This window comes from Struthio camelus, chromosome 19 (genome assembly GCF_040807025.1).
Source record: "Struthio camelus isolate bStrCam1 chromosome 19, bStrCam1.hap1, whole genome shotgun sequence".
Classification (NCBI taxonomy): Eukaryota; Metazoa; Chordata; class Aves; order Struthioniformes; family Struthionidae; genus Struthio; species Struthio camelus.
Window position 1 is genome coordinate 4,630,831 of NC_090960.1, and position 20,780 is coordinate 4,651,610.

Sequence of the window (20,780 nt, forward strand, 5' to 3'; positions counted from 1 at the left end):
TGAGATACCCCCATTAGCAGTATATAAATGGGGAAAAAATTCAGGAGAGAAGCAAATGGGTAAAGAAGCTGAGGGAAGGTTGACCTATGATAAAATACTCAAACTGCTGCATCTATTACAACTACCTCAACGCTTAGAAAATAAGTTTGAAGCATCCTGGCCGAATAAAAAATACTTCTTGGTACTGATGGTATAAATGGAAATAGTTAAATTAAGAGGGAAAACTTTGAGGAATATTCAGGGGGAAATCCATGCACCTGCGACAGTTTGAGCTGTTGAGTTATGGACTCTCTTACTTGCAAAATTAAAACTAGATGAACTACTAAAAACAAGTTTACTATAAAGAACAGTCCTACACTGGCAGGGAAGTGGAAAGTATAATCCAAGAGTTTATTTCATCTCCAGTTTCTAGGACATTTAGAATCACTCTCTAGTTTAGTGTCTTTATATATATGATTATTTGTGATGTGTTTAAAAGGAGGAGGATAACAGAGAAATTTTTGTTAGCTTCTGATTGTCCTTAAAAAAAAAAAAAAAAGAAAGAAAGAAAAAGCCTCCTAAAATCTGAGGATGGCGCTGTAAAAAAGCGTGTGCAGCCTGGAACGGGCAGCCAGCGTTGGCGTTTGTAAGAACTCCAGCAGCTCTGTTGGTTGCTGCTGGTGTTCGTTCCCGGGGAAATAGATTTTTGGGCCTCCTTATAAGGCCTCAAAGCCATAACTTCCACTGCATTTTCAAATGATTATTTTAATTGTTTTTAATGCTGCTTTTGGGTTACAAAATATCCTGTGTTTTGATACATTATCTCTAGACTTGAGAGTGAGATACAGTTGGCAGTTGCGTCTCAGGATGTCTTTGCTGCCATGACTGGCATGCTACGTGAGTTGCCTGCTAGAAATAGTCGGTCTCCTGTATGAAAATTTACCGCAAAATGGGACCTCACTTTGCCACATAATTTTGTGTCTCAGCTCAGTGCGTGGAGATGCAAATTGAGGCATTATAAGTCTTAAGAGATTTATGGATTTAATCAGGCAAAGTATTACATTTTCTTTTTACATGCTGCTGTTTCATGTAACGATAGACTGAATTTAAGGAGGGAGAATGGCTTCAGAAATCTCCCTGCCAGGAGCTGTTACGGAGCCCGAGCACTCTCTCTGGATTAGCCCTGTCACAAGTTGTTATCTGAAAGTAAAGAGCCGGGAGAGAGGAGCTCTGTCTGTAAACTGCAGAGTGTAGGCTGACAGCAGAAGATGACACTGTTTATATTTAGTGATTTCTTACCCTAAATAGATTTTCTTTTTCTTTCTTTTTAGAAACAGCAAACACTTTGTGAACTTTATTTTAAAATAAAAGAATGGAAGCTGTTTTGCTTTGTTTCTGTGCGTGTTAGCCGGAAGGCTGTTAAGCCTGTGACGTTTTCCTGTTTGAACAAAAGTGAACTTTACTCGCTTGGTATTTGCTGCTTCCATATGAAGATGCAAATATTAAGTAGATTGTATAATTGAATTACGCCTAATGCAATCTTTTCATTTTGTTTTTGTATTCTCAGCTAGAAAACAGTTATTTGGAGGGGGGGGGGGGGGAAAGAAAAAGAATTTATCAACGAGGTAGCTCAGTACTTGAAAGGCAGGCGGTGCCAGCCGGCGAGCAGCCTCCTGGAGCGCAGCAGGCTGCGAAGGGTGTTGCCAGAGCGCCCGCGCCGGCCGAAGGCTGCTGCTAGTGCCCTTTGTTTCCTCAGAGGCCTAGACGCTGGACTTCTCTACAAATTATATTAAGTTCTAATCTGTAAATTTGCAGTGTAATAATTTTGTACAAAGTCTAAGCCAGTGCTACTCTTAGGTGAGAAAACGGACACGGTGTGAGTGTCTCGGAACAAAGTTTGGCTGTTCGCGCGTCCCAGGCGTAGTGACGGAGGAGAGAGCTGCTGTCCTTTCTCAGTCTGCGTTAGTATGCCGTGGTCGTTTCGTTAACAGCAGTAAGCCCTACGGTTCAGCCGTGGTGCGTACAGGGGTGATACCAGAGGAGGTTCAATCCTAGAGCCCGGTGTTTCCCTTAGCAGCTTCTCCGCCTGTGAGTCGCTGTAGACGGCACCTTCTCAGCAGCTCTGCCCCTCCGCTCCCTCCTGCCCTCAGCCCCCAGCGTGCGGGGAGAGCTGCGGACTTGTTGACAAGATCTTTTTTTTTTTTTTTTAAGGTGTGTGAGGTATTTGGGGTGTAAATTATATACACAAAAAAACCCAATAAATGTACATTTTTAAAAAATGCTAGTACTGTCTTATATGAATCTCTGAAATGAAGCAACATCCTGCTGGTTTCAGTAGAATTTTGTTGAGACCACTGCAAGTTTGTGCGCGTTACTCAGTGCAGAGCTGAGGTGCTGTTCCTGCAGTGGTTTATTTGAAAGGCTTTGTTGAAGAGTTGTTTGCATCCCACTAGCATTTGGGTTTTTGGAGCAGAAATTGCTTGTGGCGTAGGCACATATCCCATGCATAAGTCTTAATGGAAAGTATAACTGTTCAGAAATATAGTGGGTTTTTTGTTTTTTGTTGGTTTTTTTCAGGAGTTCTTAAAGTGTGATTCAGAATTCCTTACATGACTAATGTTGTTTTAAAAAATGTTTGCTGTCAGAATTGGTGTAGAAGTGCAATTCCATTTGGCAAATATGGCAATGGCTTTTATTTTTGTTTTAAGCCTGTGTTAATTTAACATCTGAAGTTACTTTATAAAAATGAAGGTTATTTGATAAGAATTCTCTTTCCCCAAGGCATGTGTTCTGGGGTGTATGTTTTTTCTTTGGTGGGCTCGTACCTTGGGAGTAGAGATTCCAGCTGAACAGATCAAGTTTCTGAAACAATACGTTTTCTCAGACTTCATGGAATTGTTCTGTTACATTTACGCTTGTTTGGCTCAGAGGCCAAATGCTGAGGTATTTTTCATTTTATATTTGTTTTCACAGGGATCTTAGCAACATCAATTGTGAAGAGCTTGGTCCTCTGCCTCCTGGATGGGAGATCCGGAATACAGCAACAGGCAGGGTTTATTTTGTTGACCATAACAACAGAACAACGCAATTTACAGATCCGCGGTTATCTGCTAACTTGCATTTAGTCTTAAAGTAAGTCTAAAGTGTCCGCCACATGTAGAATATAATAGAGGAAAGAAAGTGACTCTTGAGAGGTGTTAAGATTTAGATCAAGGTATATTCTGTCATTCAATATTATTTAAAGTATAGTAACAGTGTTCTTTCTGCCAGCTTACTCTGCGAACCCTAGCAAAGAAGAGAAGTTCAATTGTTCTTGTATTTAAAACAAAACACAAAACAAAAAGCCTCTAGCACCATTTAGACAGGAATGTGGCTATTGTGATGCCATTGGGGGAAAGTAAGTGCCTACCCATGGAAAAGACTGGCCGTTTTTTCCAACAGCAAGAGAGACTTTCTTTCCTTTTCATTTTTGTCTTTATTTTTTACTACTTTCAGTTATGGAGTATTCATTCTAAAATATCAGGTTGCGCTCAATAGCTACCGAAAGAAAATACGGACAGGTTAGGCAAGGGAGCACAAGTAGCCAGCTATCCTTCTAGAATAAAGGAGAAAATAATTTTGGTCCAGTCTTCACCTATAGAGTAAGACTAGCTGAGATGTTCTGAAAATAAACTTACTCATTGAAATCAGATTTGTTACCAAAATAAAAAATAGGAACTGTGTTTTTTCTGCAGATGCTAACTGCCTTAGTGTTTTAAGTTTTAAATGAATCTCTGATCTGAGGTATTTTCATATCATATTAAAAAGAGAAAAAAAAAAAAGGCAGGGGCATAGGGCTCAAAAGGATTCCGGCTCTTATTTTTATTCCCCAAGCACTCATTTCATACTAGAAAACGTTCTATTAAAAATGGAAACCAAAAAGCAAAAACAAAAATTTGTTTTGTCTAAACATGGCTATCAGTTTGTCCAAGCACTCTGGGAATTTGACTCTTATTGTTTCTCCTATTAACACCTTTTAATGCTGTTGGGAAACACCTGTATAATATTAAGTAGGTGTTAAGTGGAGGGAACGATGAAGAGTTGGTCAGATAGAGAGCAGTGTGGAGCACTGGGCAAGCATCGAGTAGGAGGAGTAGTCTTTTTAAAGAAGTGAAGCACTGGGAAGAGAAGCCGAAGGACAGTATAACGGGAACAAACACACAAAAGACAAAATCAAGGAGTCGCGTGTTAGTATCCAGTAGGTTGTCTTATATCGTTTGTGTGGCATTTGAAAACTGGGTAGCTTTTGTCTGCCAACTGCACGTTTGAACTTAACACCCCCCAACAGGGAAGAGTCTCGATAATGATGGGGGGGTGGAATTTATGGATTATGTTTGTGTATTACAGAAGTATTATAAAATGTTTCATAATCCAGACACTTTGGGTTCTTTTTATGTTATACAGCAAAGAAATCACTACTTCCTTCAGCTGAACTTAGACTGTTGGTTTCAAATGAGCATGATTTTGAAGAAAAGCTTATCAGTGCTGGAGCCTGTAAATGTTCAGTACACAGAGAAGTTCATTAACTCAGATTTAGGTATTTTACCCAAAGAAAAGCCCGAGATGTTCTTAACTACAAACAATGCAATGCCTAACCTGTAGAAAATTCAGTTAACTGGACTATATTAAAAAAAAAAATGCTTCAGAGGTATCTTTATTTTTAAGTGGTATTGACATAGTGGCTAGTTTGATACTTATAGAGCACAACATATAGCTAGCTTTGTATCTGGAAAGTCCAGTTTGACTTTCAAGTTCAAGAACCACAGAACCATTTCATTTTATTTTATTTTCTGGAACTTAAAGAACAGTTACAGTGTGCTTAAGTTTTTCATTTGTACATCTGTCTTTCATTAGGGAAAGATTTCAGAAATTCAACCAACAGTGTCATCAGCAAAGTCTGCTCTAAGTCTGCTGCCTGATAAATCTTTTCTAGTGTTTATTCTTTTATTGCACCAAAGAGGATATGTGAAAACTTTCTTTTTATTTTTTTTTAAACCCACCTCCTTATTTGCTCTTTAAAAAATAAGTAATTTGCCTTAGGCCTGTCATTTTGTAAATTATCCGAGAAGTAAATTTTACTATTTGGGTGGGATAGAGTTTTAGGTTCAAAGCCATAATAAAAAGTTCACTTCCAGTGATACAGACTTTTATACTGAACTGAGAAGTTTGTTTTTCCAGTGATTGCATTATAAGTTATGAAAACAATCAAACTTGTTACCCAGTTCTGTTTAAAATATCGGCCAAGAGTTCCTGGTAGGTTTCGACGTTTATGGCACCTGAAAAAGTCCTTAGCTATATCCTGAAGGCACTGTACATAACAAAGCATACTCATTCAGCTTTGAAAACAAACCGAGACATTAAATTTTGGGGCAGTAACCTAGTTTTATTATTTTAAGCGCAGCAGATTATTTAGCTAATACTACACTGTGATTATTTTTAGTCTAGTATGGAGGATGGTATTTTATTTTTCTTCTAGTCCTGCTGTATTTTAGATTAGTTTAATTTGATGCATAGTTCTTAAATTCATGTTCATTTCAGAGATTGTTTTCTTTAAGACTGATGTTAGCTAGCTTTCTGTCTAGGGACTGCTGTCTTTACACTAGTAGAGAGAGTACGAATATATGCAATCTTTTGTATAGTATGTAACTATGACCTTCTCTGGTAGGTGTAATACAAGGGATATTTTCACTGGCTTTTCCTTGTAGAGTTAGAAAGTGCAGTAGATAAAATTATGATTTTTGCCTTAATTTCTACATCAAGTAAACAGAGTTTATGTGGGATTTATTTGACACTAATCACATGTGAGAGAAGGTGTTGTGCATGTAGCACAAATGACAGAACTTTTTTTTTAATAGAACCATATCAAGAGCATCTGTCTTCCTCCCTAAATCTGTGTAATGACTTTTCAGTTTGACAGGAATAACTTTTGAAATAACTAGTTTATTATTAGGCCAACATGATCAGCTTGAGAACGAAGTTAGGGTAGTCTTATTTAAACAAAAAAAAACCAACTTAACATGTATTGAATCTAACAGAAGCGATTAAGCTTATTTCTGAAGTTCTGTATCTTAGGGCATATTAACAGAACAGATTTTCTGTGCACTATTCCCTCCTTCAGGCCCAGGAGTTAAGAGGCTGTATTGTTATTTTTACTACTAAGCTTTGAGTTGTTGCTGAAGTGATCCACAGTGTGTGTCACTGCAGGAGTTTCTAAATGGTGGGCTAATAGGACTACTGATGATTATTCAGATTCCTGGTCACCTGGTCCTAGTTTTCCATGTTTTTTTTTTCCCCTGCAAAATTATTTTACATAAAAAAAGGTACAAAAATAACAGAATAGCTGTCCGAACCACAAAAAACAAACTGGGAATTTATTTTCCCCTCTTCCCCCGCCCCCACTCCTTTTTTTTAATAGCCAATTTCGAATGCTCCTGTGGCGAAAGCCTGCTGGAAATGAATTCTGGCTGGCCAGGGAAGCTTTCTAGTAGATCTTGTTTCAAAATAGACAACAGACTGAAATATATCCCAAGTTAGACTAGCGTGTGGTTCTATCTAATATTTCTGGTCTTTGACGTTTAAAAAACAACTTAGTAACGTTCCACTGAAAAACATCCTAAATTCTAACCTTTCCTATTTATCTAGTAAACATAGGTTAATATTGTGTGTTCCACACTGAAATTTTCTTCTTGTGTTTTAAGTAAAACGTAATTTTTCTCTTGTGCTGTTTTGAAATGCCATACTAAAAAGCTAGGTCATACAAAAATACCTACTCGCTGTGTACAAGAAAGGACACTTTTATATCTCTGCAACAAGATGAATTTACTTTTCTAGTAAGAAGTTAGCTTTACAAAATCTTTTAGAATTGCTAGTAAAAATACTTGTTTATCCGTGCCAATTAGTTACATGTGAACTCCCCACATTCCTGTGGTCCAGACTAGGCCAGGTACAAGGGACAAGGTCCTTGCCAAGCTGCCAGAACAAACATCTTTTTGTAAGCTTACTCTTTTTCAGACAAGCCATTTAAAACAGACTATGGTATTGACTGTAGATTAGAGGCATAGCGTTTGGCAGATCCCTGAATTTTAAAATGGAGGAAGGTAAAACACGCAAAGGAAATATGGAAATGGTATCTGAGAAATTCAGTGTCAGCAGCTCAGTAGTAAAATTGTATGGATAATACCTTATTATATAGTGCTATAACCTTTTACATACTTTGTAGAGTAGTACTAATAGAAATAACAAACTGCAAAACCAGCTGATTGTTGCCAAGAAAGACAGAAGCATATGTCTTTAGTCAGGATAAAATCTCTGAATTTATTTTTATTTTTTACTGGAGTGGGACATTTTTAGTATAATCACAGTAATAACTGTAGTAAAATGAAACTAGTTTAGTTACAAAGACTTAATATTTAAAAACTGTCTGAAGAAAATAGGAGACGTATGACTTGAATATCTGCAAACAGCTGTGTGTGTTTCTAGCCGCCAGAATCAACTTAAAGATCAGCAACACCAACAGCAGCAGCAGGTAGTGTCCTTGTGTCAGCTTCCAGATGAGGCAGAATGTCTGACTGTGCCAAGGTACAAACGAGACCTAGTGCAGAAACTCAAGATCCTGAGGCAAGAGCTGTCACAGCAGCAACCTCAAGCTGGCCATTGTCGCATTGAGGTCTCCAGGGAAGAGATTTTTGAGGTAATTTGAGAACTTGACCCGTTTATTAACATTGAGGGAGGGATGGGGAGGAGGGTTATGCATAATTGTCTGAAGAAGCCATTAAGTTAGATGAAATTATGAAGTCCAGAGTTAAAGCTGAAAGCTTACAAGCAGTAAATGGAAAGAGAAAGCATTTCAAGGCGATGTTCAGAGCAATTGCATATTTAAAATAGCTGTATTTACCCTGTAGAGAAGAAGGAAAAAGGAAGAAGGTGTTCCATGCTTGGATGCTCAGGAACTGAGGAAAGCGTCCCAGTGCTTCATGTATTTGAAGATACTTGTTTCACGTCTTGAATATAAGAAAACTAGTGTGTTAGAATGTTGCATGTTCAAAAACAAACAGAATTTTAAATGATCTTTAATGTCTTGTAATTTAAGTAAAATGATTACTGCCTAGCATTCATATTCAGAGTTTGGAGTACTTAGCACTCGATTCTGTGGGGGTTTTTTTTGTTTTTTTTTTTTGTTTTTTTTTTTAAATCAGACCTATTTTATGAAAACTCCAGGCTTCTGAGTGACCAGAGACACCCACGGTGTAATGTTTGCATTTTATTTTGTGAGATGATTCTGCTGAATCAATTAAACGCTGTTAGAATTGGCTTGTTCTGGAGAACAGTCTGTCGTCTTGAGAACTTCGTCATCCATCACACCCATTCCCATCACCTTTTACCCCACCCATAAACTTAAATGCCGCACAGTGACAAAACATTTGTCGCTGTTTTCCCAGCCAAGAAGGATTTGTATTGGTCTTCCCTTTGGGGACAGTCGAATCACCTCCTAATCAACTAGGGGGAAAGAGCCGCTATACAGCAGTGAAAACGATTACAGTTCCTGTTCTGAAAACTGGGCTAGGTACGTTGGGTCCCAGACACGCCTGCCTCTTCTCTTCCCCAAAGCCAATGATTGGGGTAGCAATACAGGGCATACATAAAAACTAACCATTTTGTTTAAATGTGTTTAAAATTGTTTTGCCTTTCTTTTTTCCAGCAAGAAAACACATGTAAAGAAAGCTGAAAGTGTTACTAATAGAAGAGTAATTCTGTAGATTCTGGGATAGAATTGATGCTAATGTTTTTAAAATGCTTCCTGGAGATTTGTACCTGCCTTCTACCCAGAGTAGCTGCTCCACTGTTGCCTTTTCAGACTGGAAAAATTGTGTGCCTTTGTGCAAAATAAAAGGATTTTACTGGCACAGATTAAAACTTTTTTAGTAATATGAAAATGAAAGAAAAAATACTCTGATCACTGTACATCTCTGGAAATTTAGTAGAAGGTGGTTCTTCTCATGTATCTATTTTATTTGACAAGCGTTACTACGTTTGTAGAAAACTAAGTACGATTTGAGAGATAGTGGTTAATATCTTTTGAAAATAGTACCTCTGGGCTTTGAGTCTGAGACTCCCCTTCTTTTCTAATAAATAGTAGTAGCTTCTTGTCTGTAAATAGCAGTTAATATAAGAATGTGTTGCGTGCTTACAGGAATCCTACAGGCAAGTCATGAAGATGAGGCCTAAAGACCTGTGGAAACGATTAATGATAAAATTTCGTGGGGAGGAAGGCCTTGATTATGGAGGTGTTGCCAGGTAAACAGCCCTGCTCCTGCCCACATGTGCTTTGAATCATAAATCAGTCTTGTATCAGCCCTGTTTCTTTTTAAATGATTCTTCTTCATATATTTTTCTTGCAACAGATTGGATGTTATATATATTTTTCAGATAGTCTTCTAAAGCAAAAACTACATCAAAAAAGAACTCATTTCTTGTAAATATATCAAAGTGAATATTACAGATTACATCATAGGCCTTCCATATATGTGAGATAGGCTTTTGGTATTTATTGAAAAATACCCTATTTTTCTGTGGTTAATAAAGCTTGAGTATCTGAGAATTTACACCACTAAGCACTCCACTTTGTGGCAGACCTTTGTTCAAAAAAAAAAAAAAAAAAAAGAGAAGGCATTTAACGAATTGAAGCAAAACGTTAAAAGTTAGCACTTGGTAGTCAACTGAAGTCTGTCAGTGGCCTACGAGGTTACTTTTCATTTGTTTACAGAAAGTAACATTTTTTGGATTGTATCAAGGTAGTCTTCATTTGCTAAAGCAATGATTAGAATTATGCTGGCAAATTAATACGGATGCTAGTTTACTTGACTGAAAATATGCTCCGCTTCTGGCATGTGGATCTACGCTCTCTAAGTGAATGTTAGCTTTTTCAATAGGAGGTTTGTGGTTAGCGTTGTGGCAAATAGTACTATTTTGTTTTAGTATTTTTTTAAACATTATGAGGGAATGAATATTCATTTAAAAGTACAGATTGATACTCCCAAACGGTCTGTCTCCTGCATCTGTAGAAAGCGTATGGCAAATAATCTTTGGGACCTACACTGTTAGGTTACATGTATCTTCCTGAATTTACCAGTAACCGCTAGAAGTTGTACTTAATCCATTCTTAAGTATTTTAACATCTTAGTTAGCTGTAGCTAGTACAACAGTCTAGCACCTTGATGACTTAATTGCTGCTAATTGTTTGATGATAATAATAATAATACTGTTTAAAATAAAGAAGTTACAGATGTTATCATGTATACTGTCCAAAGCTTCTGCTAGTATTTTTCAGCATGACTTTCATTTCCAGTCAGTTTGCCATGGAGCCTTCCCCATCTTCCATGTGGGAATACAGGGGAGACCGAGCTAAGGAACATGAGTGTTATGGATATTTGTCCCAATTCTTAGACTAATATTTACTGATCTGTGAAAATGTAATTAGAAGTTAACTAAATATATCGGTTACCGGAAGACTGTTTATATTAAAGGCTTTGACCCAAACATTGGCATAGTGTAGTCAGTAGAATACACAGTGTAACTTGCTTTAATGTGCAATGGCTGAAAGAGAATCACAATCAGAAACTCTCTTGGAAATAAGTAGTCAGGAAACAAAATCTTGGAAAGCTGGGAAACCTGCCAGTTGTCAGGTACTGTGTAGTTACTGAGCCAGTGAAAATAGTTGTAACTTCTGCCGTACCTAAGCATGTTCACAGCTAACTTCCTTCGTGTTTATGTTTAACAGTAGGATTAAAAATGTTAACTATTTTGCGAACATTCCCAGTGCAGGAATGCATTTGTCTGAAGTTCACAGTAGATTGTTTTACTTTCTTCAGGGAGTGGCTCTACCTATTGTCCCATGAAATGTTGAATCCATATTACGGTCTCTTCCAATATTCCCGAGATGATATCTATACACTGCAAATCAACCCAGACTCTGCAGTTAACCCGGTATGACTAGTAACATGAGTTCTGTAAATGATCTTTTTGTGGCCTAGAAATTAATACATGTGGAGAATGTTCTGGACTAAGGAATCTAATTCTCACGTTAGTATTGCTAGAGACTGAATTTGTGCAATGATATGATAATTTCTTTTTAGTACTGATCAAAGAAAAAACTCAAACATGTTCTTAATTTTAGTGTAAGATGTTGATTTATGTTTCTCTTGGGAGAAATTAAGTTTGGTTTGATTCTTAGTAGTAAGACTTCTGGACTGGAACCAAATATGCGATGTATAAAAAACACAACAAAAAAATTGATTTTTTTTTTTATATTGAAATTTTATATTCAGCAGATATTATCTGGAGGTCTTATTTAGCTGAATGCCTTAGTCTCTTCTTTCAATTCTAGGAACACTTATCATATTTCCATTTTGTTGGACGGATAATGGGGATGGCTGTGTTTCACGGACACTATATTGATGGGGGCTTCACGTTGCCTTTCTATAAGCAGTTGCTAGGGAAGCCAATTACTTTGGATGATATGGAATTGGTTGACCCTGATCTTCATAACAGCTTAGTCTGGATACTGTATGTACTGTGCATTATATTTTACAATGTTAGAATTCTGTTTCAGTTAACAAGTGATACATGTTCCTAAATCCAATTGAAAAGAAATAAAGTATATTTTGTTCTCCTGCTCAGGCAGTTTTAAGAAACATCTTTCTTAGCGGCACAATAAAATAGTTCAGCTTCATTAAAAGCTTAACATGTTTAAGGAATACAAATTTGGGGGAAAATGACGACTGAGTTTTATACTGTTCAACTGTTCAAAAATATTCATTTTGTTTGTTATTAACAGTAACACATTATTTAAATGCTTTTATTATTTAACCGTTATTAAAATGGTTGTGAAATACAACATAGCAAAATATCTACATTCACCTTTTGCTTCCGAGCAGTAATTTGAAATATTATTGAAAACTGTGATGTGTATTAGATATATTATGATTGTGATATATTTGTAGAGTATGTTTTTACCAAGTTATTGCTTATTTCTTTTCACCAGTGAGAATGATATCACAGGAGTTTTGGACCATACGTTTTGTGTAGAGCACAATGCATATGGGGAAATTATTCAACATGAGCTGAAACCCAATGGCAAAAGCATCCCAGTGACAGAGGAAAATAAAAAGGAATATGTCAGGTATCATCAGTGTATTTTCCAAACAAAGCTTTTGACTGGGGGTGGGGGGCACTTTCACTTATTTGAAATAATTAACAGTGTTATGTTGTGTTGTTGTTTTCCTCCAAGTGGTAGTGCGCTAACTTTGTTGTAATACATTTCTGTCAGTAAGGTTGTTTTTTTGGCTGGATAGTTTGCACGTTTATTGTATTTGAATACTTTTTTCACAAAACAAATTTGCACTTGCTCGCAGGCTTTATGTAAACTGGCGATTTTTACGAGGAATCGAAGCTCAATTTCTGGCTTTACAGAAGGGATTTAATGAAGTAATCCCGCAACATCTGCTGAAGACATTTGATGAGAAAGAGTTAGAGGTCAGTACGCTAAGGTTATGTTATGTCGTCAAGTGTAACAGTAAAAGGCTGAGGCATTCTTCTGAGACTAAGTAACATGCTAAGTTGTATCCCCAGTGCTTTAGGGGTTTTGCAGGTGCAGTGTTACAAGAAATGCAGTTAACATGAGAGGTCAACAGGTCCTGCAATCTCCGAGACTGCTGTCTCTTACATTGTCATTGCATGTATCTTTTGCTGAGAACTATGAAAGTGTTTCTCAAGCAGACATTTCATAGCAACTGTAGACGTAGTAGTTCTTATTTCAATCTGATCTTCAGGACGCAGAAAAGGAGACAGTGTCCTGTACCTGAAGCCCAGCTGAACTTACTGAGAAGTATAGGCAATGACCTCAGATTGTTTCACAGAGCGTTCGTTACTCCAGCAGAGGCTGCAGTGCATATTTCTCACGGTGCAGTTTCACGATATTAAATTCAGTGCTGCCAGGAAAAAAGTCTGTCACTGCCTTTCACCTCCCATCATTTGCTTGCAGCCCTTCCAGTGCACAGACTTTGGTGTCGGGCAGCTATGTGGTTTTGCAGAGCTGAGTTACATTACATCAGAGTAAATTGGCCTTGCAAATACAGCATAAAGAAAGGTGCTGTCTGGTGCTCTCACCAACAAATGTGCTACAAAATGTCAAGATTGGTATCCAAACAATATCCTCTCAAGACAAATCCCATAGATCAGAAGCTTGTTTTAAAACTGAAATCTAATATACAGTCCGTCAGCTGCAGAGCTTTTGCCATGTAAAATGGCTACAAAATAGATTATTTATGCTTTCTTCTGTTCCCTGTTACTTGAGTGTTGGTGATTGCTGTTCTTTTATCCTGAATGTTCTCATTCAGCAATAGTGAGTTGGCCATATTGTAAACTTAGAATCATTTTGCAGAAGCAGAATAAGAGAGGGGGAGGTCTGATATTCTTGGTCACAAGAAAATATCTTCATAGGCAAATCCCTCTCGAGTTTAAACCAATCCCTTGTTGATTTTCATTTAGAAGTGCTGAAAGCTTTTCTTCAGGGGGAGAAAAATCTGATTTATATTACATGTATAGATATGGCAACAACAAAAGATTGCTTTTGGCAGTCCAGAGTTGGATGAGCCAAATTACACCCTTAGCCATACTTCAGAAGTAAGTATTGTATCTAAATGGCAGTCGGGCATCCACATTCAGAGGTGAAGGGCAGGATCTGTGCTACCTGTATGTAGTTGGCAAGACCCTTTCATACAAGCCTACGAAATGACTGAAATTTTAATTTGAATTGAGATGATTTGAAAAAATGAATTTTGCATAAAGGTAAAATATTTTTTAAAAAAATTAATTCTGCATTGGTTGAGATTAGTAAGAGGATAAAATTTACCTTTGGTATAAAATCTGTTGATTTTTCAAAATCTGTTACCATTTCCTGGCAAGCTCCACAACCATTTATTTATATTGATAACTGATGAAGTACTTAATTATATTTTAAATTCACAGCTCATCATTTGTGGACTTGGAAAAATTGATGTTAACGACTGGAAGGCAAATACTAGGTTAAAACACTGTACCCCAGACAGCAACATTGTGAAATGGTTCTGGAAAGCTGTGGAGTTTTTTGATGAAGAAAGGAGAGCACGACTTCTCCAGTTTGTGACTGGCTCATCCAGAGTGCCTCTGCAGGGCTTCAAGGCATTACAAGGTAACGTTTCTGCAGAACTAATGTTCTGCAAATGTCTGTACTTGGGGGAAGCAATAGGACACATCACAGAAACGGTAGCTAAAAACGAGGGTCATTGGCTGTAAATGTGATTTCTTCAAAGGGTTTTTTAATGATAAACAGTAATCCCAGAAAGTCTTTTCTTGGAATTTGTTCATTATATCGTCATTCAGCTGTAAATGCTTTTGTTTCAATTGAGCACTTCTTTCTTTTCTCTAGTAGCAAGTTCTGATCATGGCAGATCCTAGCGTGGTCCTCGTTATTTTTTCTAAGTCTGTTTTTTAGTTTCCATCTTTTACAATCCCTTATCATCTGTACAGCTCTGTGACCAGAAGACACCACCATGCAGTGTTCTTATGACTTTAACAGCAGAGGGACTTTAGTAACGCTTGAAGGAGCCACATAATTTCTGATTCCTGGGCTGCTTGTGATTATCTCCTTAATCACCCACCAGCCTTCAGAACTCTAGTTGAACCTCTGGGTTGTTCTTACAGCAACTCTGGCTGCAACCCATGCTGCTATGTTCACATGCACACACGCACGTGTATGCACACACGCACACAAAACTTGACCCTCTCATGGTTTGAGAGAAAGCTGCCCAGGGGAAACATTGGCCATGAACAGTTTTAACAGGTACATTCTCTGGTAACTGCTACCACATACAAAAAACCAGTTACTACAGAAATCTGTTTCTATTCTTCATCATCCCTCCTTCAGGACAGAAGCACTCATTTTCTTTTTCCTCTTCTCTTGAGTCATAAAATTTTCAGGAGGACTAGATGCTCAGGAATATTGAGGTCTTAAAGGCTCTAGTTATTTTTAAGTAAAATATTGTACTTTCAGTGATAAGTGCTTTAATAATATTGGGGAGGATGGAGGGACTCGATCGACTTCTCTAACTACTAATTGCCTTAGAATAGTTACAAGTAGTAGTAACCCTACTATTGATGTGAATACTGTTAATGTAGCGAAGTGAGCTGTTTTGAGTATGGTATTGGAAGTAATGCCAGTATGATTTCATTTGCGCTGAAAGTTTTAGTGTAGCCATCCTAGTAAAACAAGTACTTCTGTGAACAAAGGAAGCTTGCTTTCCTGTAGATTTGAACATGGAGGTTGACAGGTTTTTAACCGATCAAATTAACCTTGCACTACACTGCAGTACAAGGTCACACTCCTATTTGACAGTAAAGAGTCTCCATAAGAAAGTCTGATCCTGAGGATTATATTCTTTAACATCTGTCTGCTCAGGCATGAATTCCAGCTTTGCCAAGGTTAGGGCATTCATAACTTCTGTCCTTCTACCTTTTGTGAATTCTTCAATGCGTACTAAGTCTCAAAGACTGCTATGCTGCAGTTTTTCCTTTAGCAGAGATATTAAGAGGATCTCTGTGCAGCTAAATAATTTGACAACATTCTAAAAAGTTGGTATCCGAAACTCTACTATCCAGTTTGAATAGAATTGGCCACCAGTCAACACCTGTTATACAATAGGGACAGATATAGCTGCATAACTTTCATTCTCTGGAGTGAGAAAAATTAAAACTGTTAGAATCCTGTAGTACACTGTGTAAATGAGGTGCTTTATTCCTCCTTATCAATGCTTTGCTCTTGTATATCTTTCACTAGTTTAAATAATTTCACTGTGGTCATGGGGACCATCTGTCTGATAAGCATTTTTTTCCTAACTGCTTACATGATTTCAGCTTTCTTTGGGCATAGCCTTTTTTTTTTCCCCTTGGTTTAGTTCTCTAGTTCCCTTTTTTTTTTTCTTTTCATTACAGCTCAATAAAGCAATTACCCATTATGTGATGCAGTAGTAGTAGAATGTTGTTGTTGTTGTTTTTTCCCCCCTCTCTCCTCCTTGCAGGTGCTGCAGGCCCACGACTATTTACAATACACCAGATTGATGCTAGCACTAATAATCTGCCGAAAGCTCATACCTGGTAAGACTTCTTTTCGGGTCTCTATTGCAAAATTCAGATTAAGGCTAGCTTGCTGTCCCTGTATTCTGAGAGGGTGTTTTTTTTCCTCTTCTCAGATAATAAATGCTATCAATTACAGATTAGTAAAGCTGTGAAAACGACAGATTGCTTTTATTTATATGAAGCAAAGTTCTGTTGGCCTTGTTAAGTATTGCTTTGTCATTGTTTGTTTCAGGTACGTTAACAATAAGTTAAAGCCTAACCTAGCTTTACTGCATGAGGTGTAAGCTGAAACTTTTGCTTTCTCTTCACAGCTTTAACCGAATAGACATTCCTCCCTATGAAAGCTATGACAAGCTGTATGAGAAGCTGCTAACTGCCATTGAAGAAACATGTGGGTTTGCTGTGGAATGACTCTTCGCAGGCTTACCTGAGACTCTATTTATATTCTTGTCAGCCAGAAAGCCCTTCCCTCAGACAAGACTCAAGAAATGCTTGAAATACAGGAAACTTTCCCTTTTCTACAATAGGACACTGTGAGGGAAAGGACAACTTTGGATTTTTTTTTCTTTCAAGAAAATAGGTTCTATGGCTCTTGCCATAGAATCATTCAGCTGCTATTAAAAACTAATATCTTGAACATACAGAATGCTGACTTTTCCTACATTTCAACTGTTAAGCAGTATTCTATACTTAAAGACTACTACTATTTTTGTAAAAGGTAATCTATTATATTTGCCTACCTGATTTCTATTCTCAGATACCAAGACACAACTTCAGCAGTCGGTACAAGTCACGTTTCAGCCTGATGTAAGTGTATGATACTGAACAGCATCTATACCTGCTATTTTTTGGAAAAAATATTTTGGATTATTCTAACTTTGCATAAAATTGGCTGAAAAAATCATTAATCTTTTTAATTAAAGCCACTTACATGTTAACTGCATTTTCTTATAGTAAGACATTATATTCTGCAATGTAAATTCAACGTAAATATTACCACAGGGGGCAGCTTTTTATATTTTTCAAGCATGAATTACAAATATGATGTTTTTGGGTCCTATTTATATCACTTGTCAGATTCCTTAAAACAAAATTTGTAGTCTGAGTGGCACGTACTGTATTTGGTACAGTACTTGTGTTAACATGTGGGATAGACCTTTTTTTAATGAATGGTAGACTTTTTTTTTTTTTTAAACAGCATTTTGTAACAAATTTGTCAAGAGTATTTTTTGTTGCTTTTGACTGAAAATTTAAACACTGCATTTTTCAAGTTTTTAAGCATGCTGATGAGGTGGTATTTGACAGCAGAAGCCTGTCAGCAGTTCATTTCAGAACCCATCCTGTCCGGTCAACCAAAGTTTGTTTGAATGCAGCCAAACCACGTTATATATATGTTGATGTTAAAGACTTATCAGGTAAAATATGTTTTAAACTTTGTCTAGCTGCTCATGACATGGGGGTTTAAGTTACAGCTAAGGAAAAATGGTGATAAAACTGAAAAAGTTGTATGAGCTGAAATACATGTGATGTGCTTTGAAAATGAGGTTTTAAAAGCACATAATTTATTGATTGTAGGGATGGAATTAAGTATATATATGAATTATAACATGGGTTGATCTATTCAAATGGGATTAAAATGCACTACCAGTAGAGGGAACTGAATTTTGAAGTAAGTTTGGGAATTCTCAGTTAAGATCTGTATGATCTGCTCATGGTGTGTATCAGTCTACTAATGGACAATGGCATTCTCCTCAGAGTTGAGAATATTTGGAATAGATAGCTCTTTTTTTCCAAATCAGTGCTGTATTTTTTAACTTAGGTCACAGTTTATCATCAAACCTGCACTATTTTTACACTGCCAATGAGAAGAAAGTCAAGAGTCTTGAAATAACTAAAAGAATGGGATATAAACAGCTGTTCCAGTTTGCAGTGTAAGTTACACAGTGAGCTAGCTGATTTTCTGTCCGTTCTATGGAGCTTGAACTTAAATTTTGTTCTGCCAAATCTGACTGCCACAATGAGTAAACTACTACTGGATGTTGTGTATTAGAATAGTGGGCAATGAACTACTTTTGTAGATTTGTGGTAAGAATCGGGTAAGCCAAATCCACATGTTCATTTGATTTAATTTTTTTTTGTACAGCTGTTGCTGGAAGGCTTGTTCTAAGAGACTTGCTTCCCACTCTGGGCTGGCTGCAGAGGTGAGGCTACATAGGGATATCACCATAAAGCCAAGAACCTTACTTTGACAGCCAGGCCTTGAAATACATCAGACCCTTTTTTCTTTATTTCAAGGGACTGTTGCACTCACTTAAAATGGCTGGTACCTTTGCTTCTACCGTTGGGGTCTGTAATCCATGGCTTTCAGGTAATATTGTTACCAGAGAAGCTATCACTACGTTTGCCCAGATTGTCTGGGAGAGCAAAGTAGGATGTTGCCCAGTGTTTCTTACTCAGTACTGCTGCCTGTGGTTTGGGACCACTGCTTTAGACACTCCCAAAGACCTCTTCTCACCCCTTCAAGTTTGGAGGTATGACATGAATTGCTCATTACAGAGACTGGGTTCTTTTGACCACTGTTTGCAGGATAGAAAGCCCCGGTGTTGTGCAAGTGATTTTGTTCTGCTCTTGCTCAGGCTATAGCTGCAAGGCTTTTTCAGCCTTCCTGATTGTGAAAGCACCTTTTCTCAGTAAAATCCGGTTTGATCCAGCTTTTGGGAGAAGTCGGGGCTCAGTTAGGTGATTCCAGAGGGAAGGTATGCTGTTCTCTCTGCGCCAGGCAGCCACCCTCAGCGCTCTTTAAAGACTGTCATTGTAGCGTCTCCTGACCCTGACATCTGTACGCACCTCCCAGGAACCTTTTCCCTGTCAGTTTACTTAAGCTGGTAGATTTATTGAATACGTAGTTATGGCCAGCCTTGAAGAGGGAAGAGGTGAGATTTGCAGAAAACAGTAGAGATGAACTGATAAATACTGTTCATTTTCACAGCAGCCTTAGAACAGATGTACTGCTATCAAATGTTTTGGTATGGCATAGAGAATTTTTTAAACTGCCACAAGATAAATATTGTAAATTTAATATATGATAGGCAAAACTAGACAAATCTACATTTGAGTAGCCATAGCTGACAGATGAGGATGAATATATCAAATATCCTGAGTGCCTTTCTAATAACAGAGAGCTTTAACTGAAGCACCTCATCATCGAGTCAGACATTTTATCAAAAAATGTTAAAGGGTTAATTCCTTTGCAAAATTTTATTTCAAGATCATGTCAGCTACTTTCCCCTCAGAAAGGTGCTAAGCCTAATATTGCATTTTAACCTTGGACTTTCACCCCATGATTAATGTGAATATTTATTTCAACATATCCCTCGTACTGGATTTTACTTTATCCAGTCTTTAGTTGTTTTAGAAAGATGTCACATCATGGTTTTATGCTGTTGCTTTTCATTATGAATGTTTAATTATGAACAGTGACTTTTGTAGATTTCAAATATACAGTACACAGTTGAGTTTCAGAGGATTTAATTTCTCGGTGTAAAGAGTTTTGTAATGGTGCTTTGTACAGTATGTATTCTAATTTTTTTTTTTGCACATAGTTTCAGTTTCCCTAAACTGATTTATTTTTACCAAATTTTTGTGTTGTACTAAAGTCCAGAGCACACAACCTGTTTTTAAGTTCTTGTTTTACAACACTACATCTGTATTAAACTTCTGGTGCGTTTAAACTGGCTGCATTGATGGAAGTAAAAGCTTTGCTTCTATATCATAAGTATGCATTATACAGCTTAATGTAGCATGCTCCAATTGCTTCAGATTTTAAACTGCACCATATAGTTAACAGGTGCCATTTGTTGTAATTTACACTATTGAGTAGGTTTCTAGCTCTACCACATCCTTAGAGCTTTGTCTGTAGTTGTAATTAGTTTATACAAGTGTAATTGCTCCTCCACCAACTGACAGTTTAGTTTATCATTTCCATTGTATTTATTACAGAGTGTTTTAGCATTGATATCATTGTATTTTCACCCAGCTGTTACATGAGCTTTAACAACAACAACAAAATCTGTATAAAATGGTTTTTAAGTACTTAATGTATGTACTCATGCAGAAGTTGAGCAATAAATTGTATGCTGTTTGCACTGTCACAGCATCAATGGTTTAAAAAGTTTTAAGGCTTTTTTTTTAATTAAATATTTACTTTAAAATGGAATATTAGGGAGTTGAGTAATTCAGCTTTGTTACAGGAGAAAATACTTAAGCTTTTGGTGTCTTTCTACGTGCTGTTACATACCGTAAGGATTGTGCTAAATGTCCTGCTCAAACAGAAAAGGTGTCTTTCTCGTACAGCTTTCACTTTCATGTTGTGGGTAGTACACCCATGTCCCAGAGAAGACTTTATCTCAGTGTTAGCAGATGTCTCCTCTCAAAATTCAGCAAAGCTAACTCACCTTCCTTAAGGGAAGAAAAAAAAGGTAAGTAAATTTAGCAAACACTTGTAAAATGTAATAAAATTAACCAGTAAATGCTTGGAATTAGCCTGTTCTATAGCAGCTCCCTGGAAATGGTTGTGAGTGCTTGTGCATTGT

The 20,780-nt window shown here is 37.2% G+C and overlaps 1 protein-coding gene across 1 annotated transcript in view; it reads left to right on the forward strand.

The window, feature by feature from the left end:
• Positions 1-20,361, forward strand: part of SMURF2 (SMAD specific E3 ubiquitin protein ligase 2) — a 69,197-nt gene extending 48,836 nt beyond the window's left edge. Inside the window, exons 10-19 of the mRNA XM_068913759.1 lie at positions 2,953-3,111; positions 7,498-7,708; positions 9,209-9,312; positions 10,887-11,001; positions 11,402-11,580; positions 12,059-12,196; positions 12,429-12,549; positions 14,044-14,245; positions 16,131-16,206; positions 16,500-20,361. Of these exons, the coding sequence (XP_068769860.1) occupies positions 2,953-3,111; positions 7,498-7,708; positions 9,209-9,312; positions 10,887-11,001; positions 11,402-11,580; positions 12,059-12,196; positions 12,429-12,549; positions 14,044-14,245; positions 16,131-16,206; positions 16,500-16,599 (1,405 nt within the window). The 3' untranslated portion in view covers positions 16,600-20,361. The remainder of the gene's footprint in view (positions 1-2,952; positions 3,112-7,497; positions 7,709-9,208; positions 9,313-10,886; positions 11,002-11,401; positions 11,581-12,058; positions 12,197-12,428; positions 12,550-14,043; positions 14,246-16,130; positions 16,207-16,499) is intronic.
• The last annotated feature ends 419 nt before the right edge of the window (positions 20,362-20,780 follow it).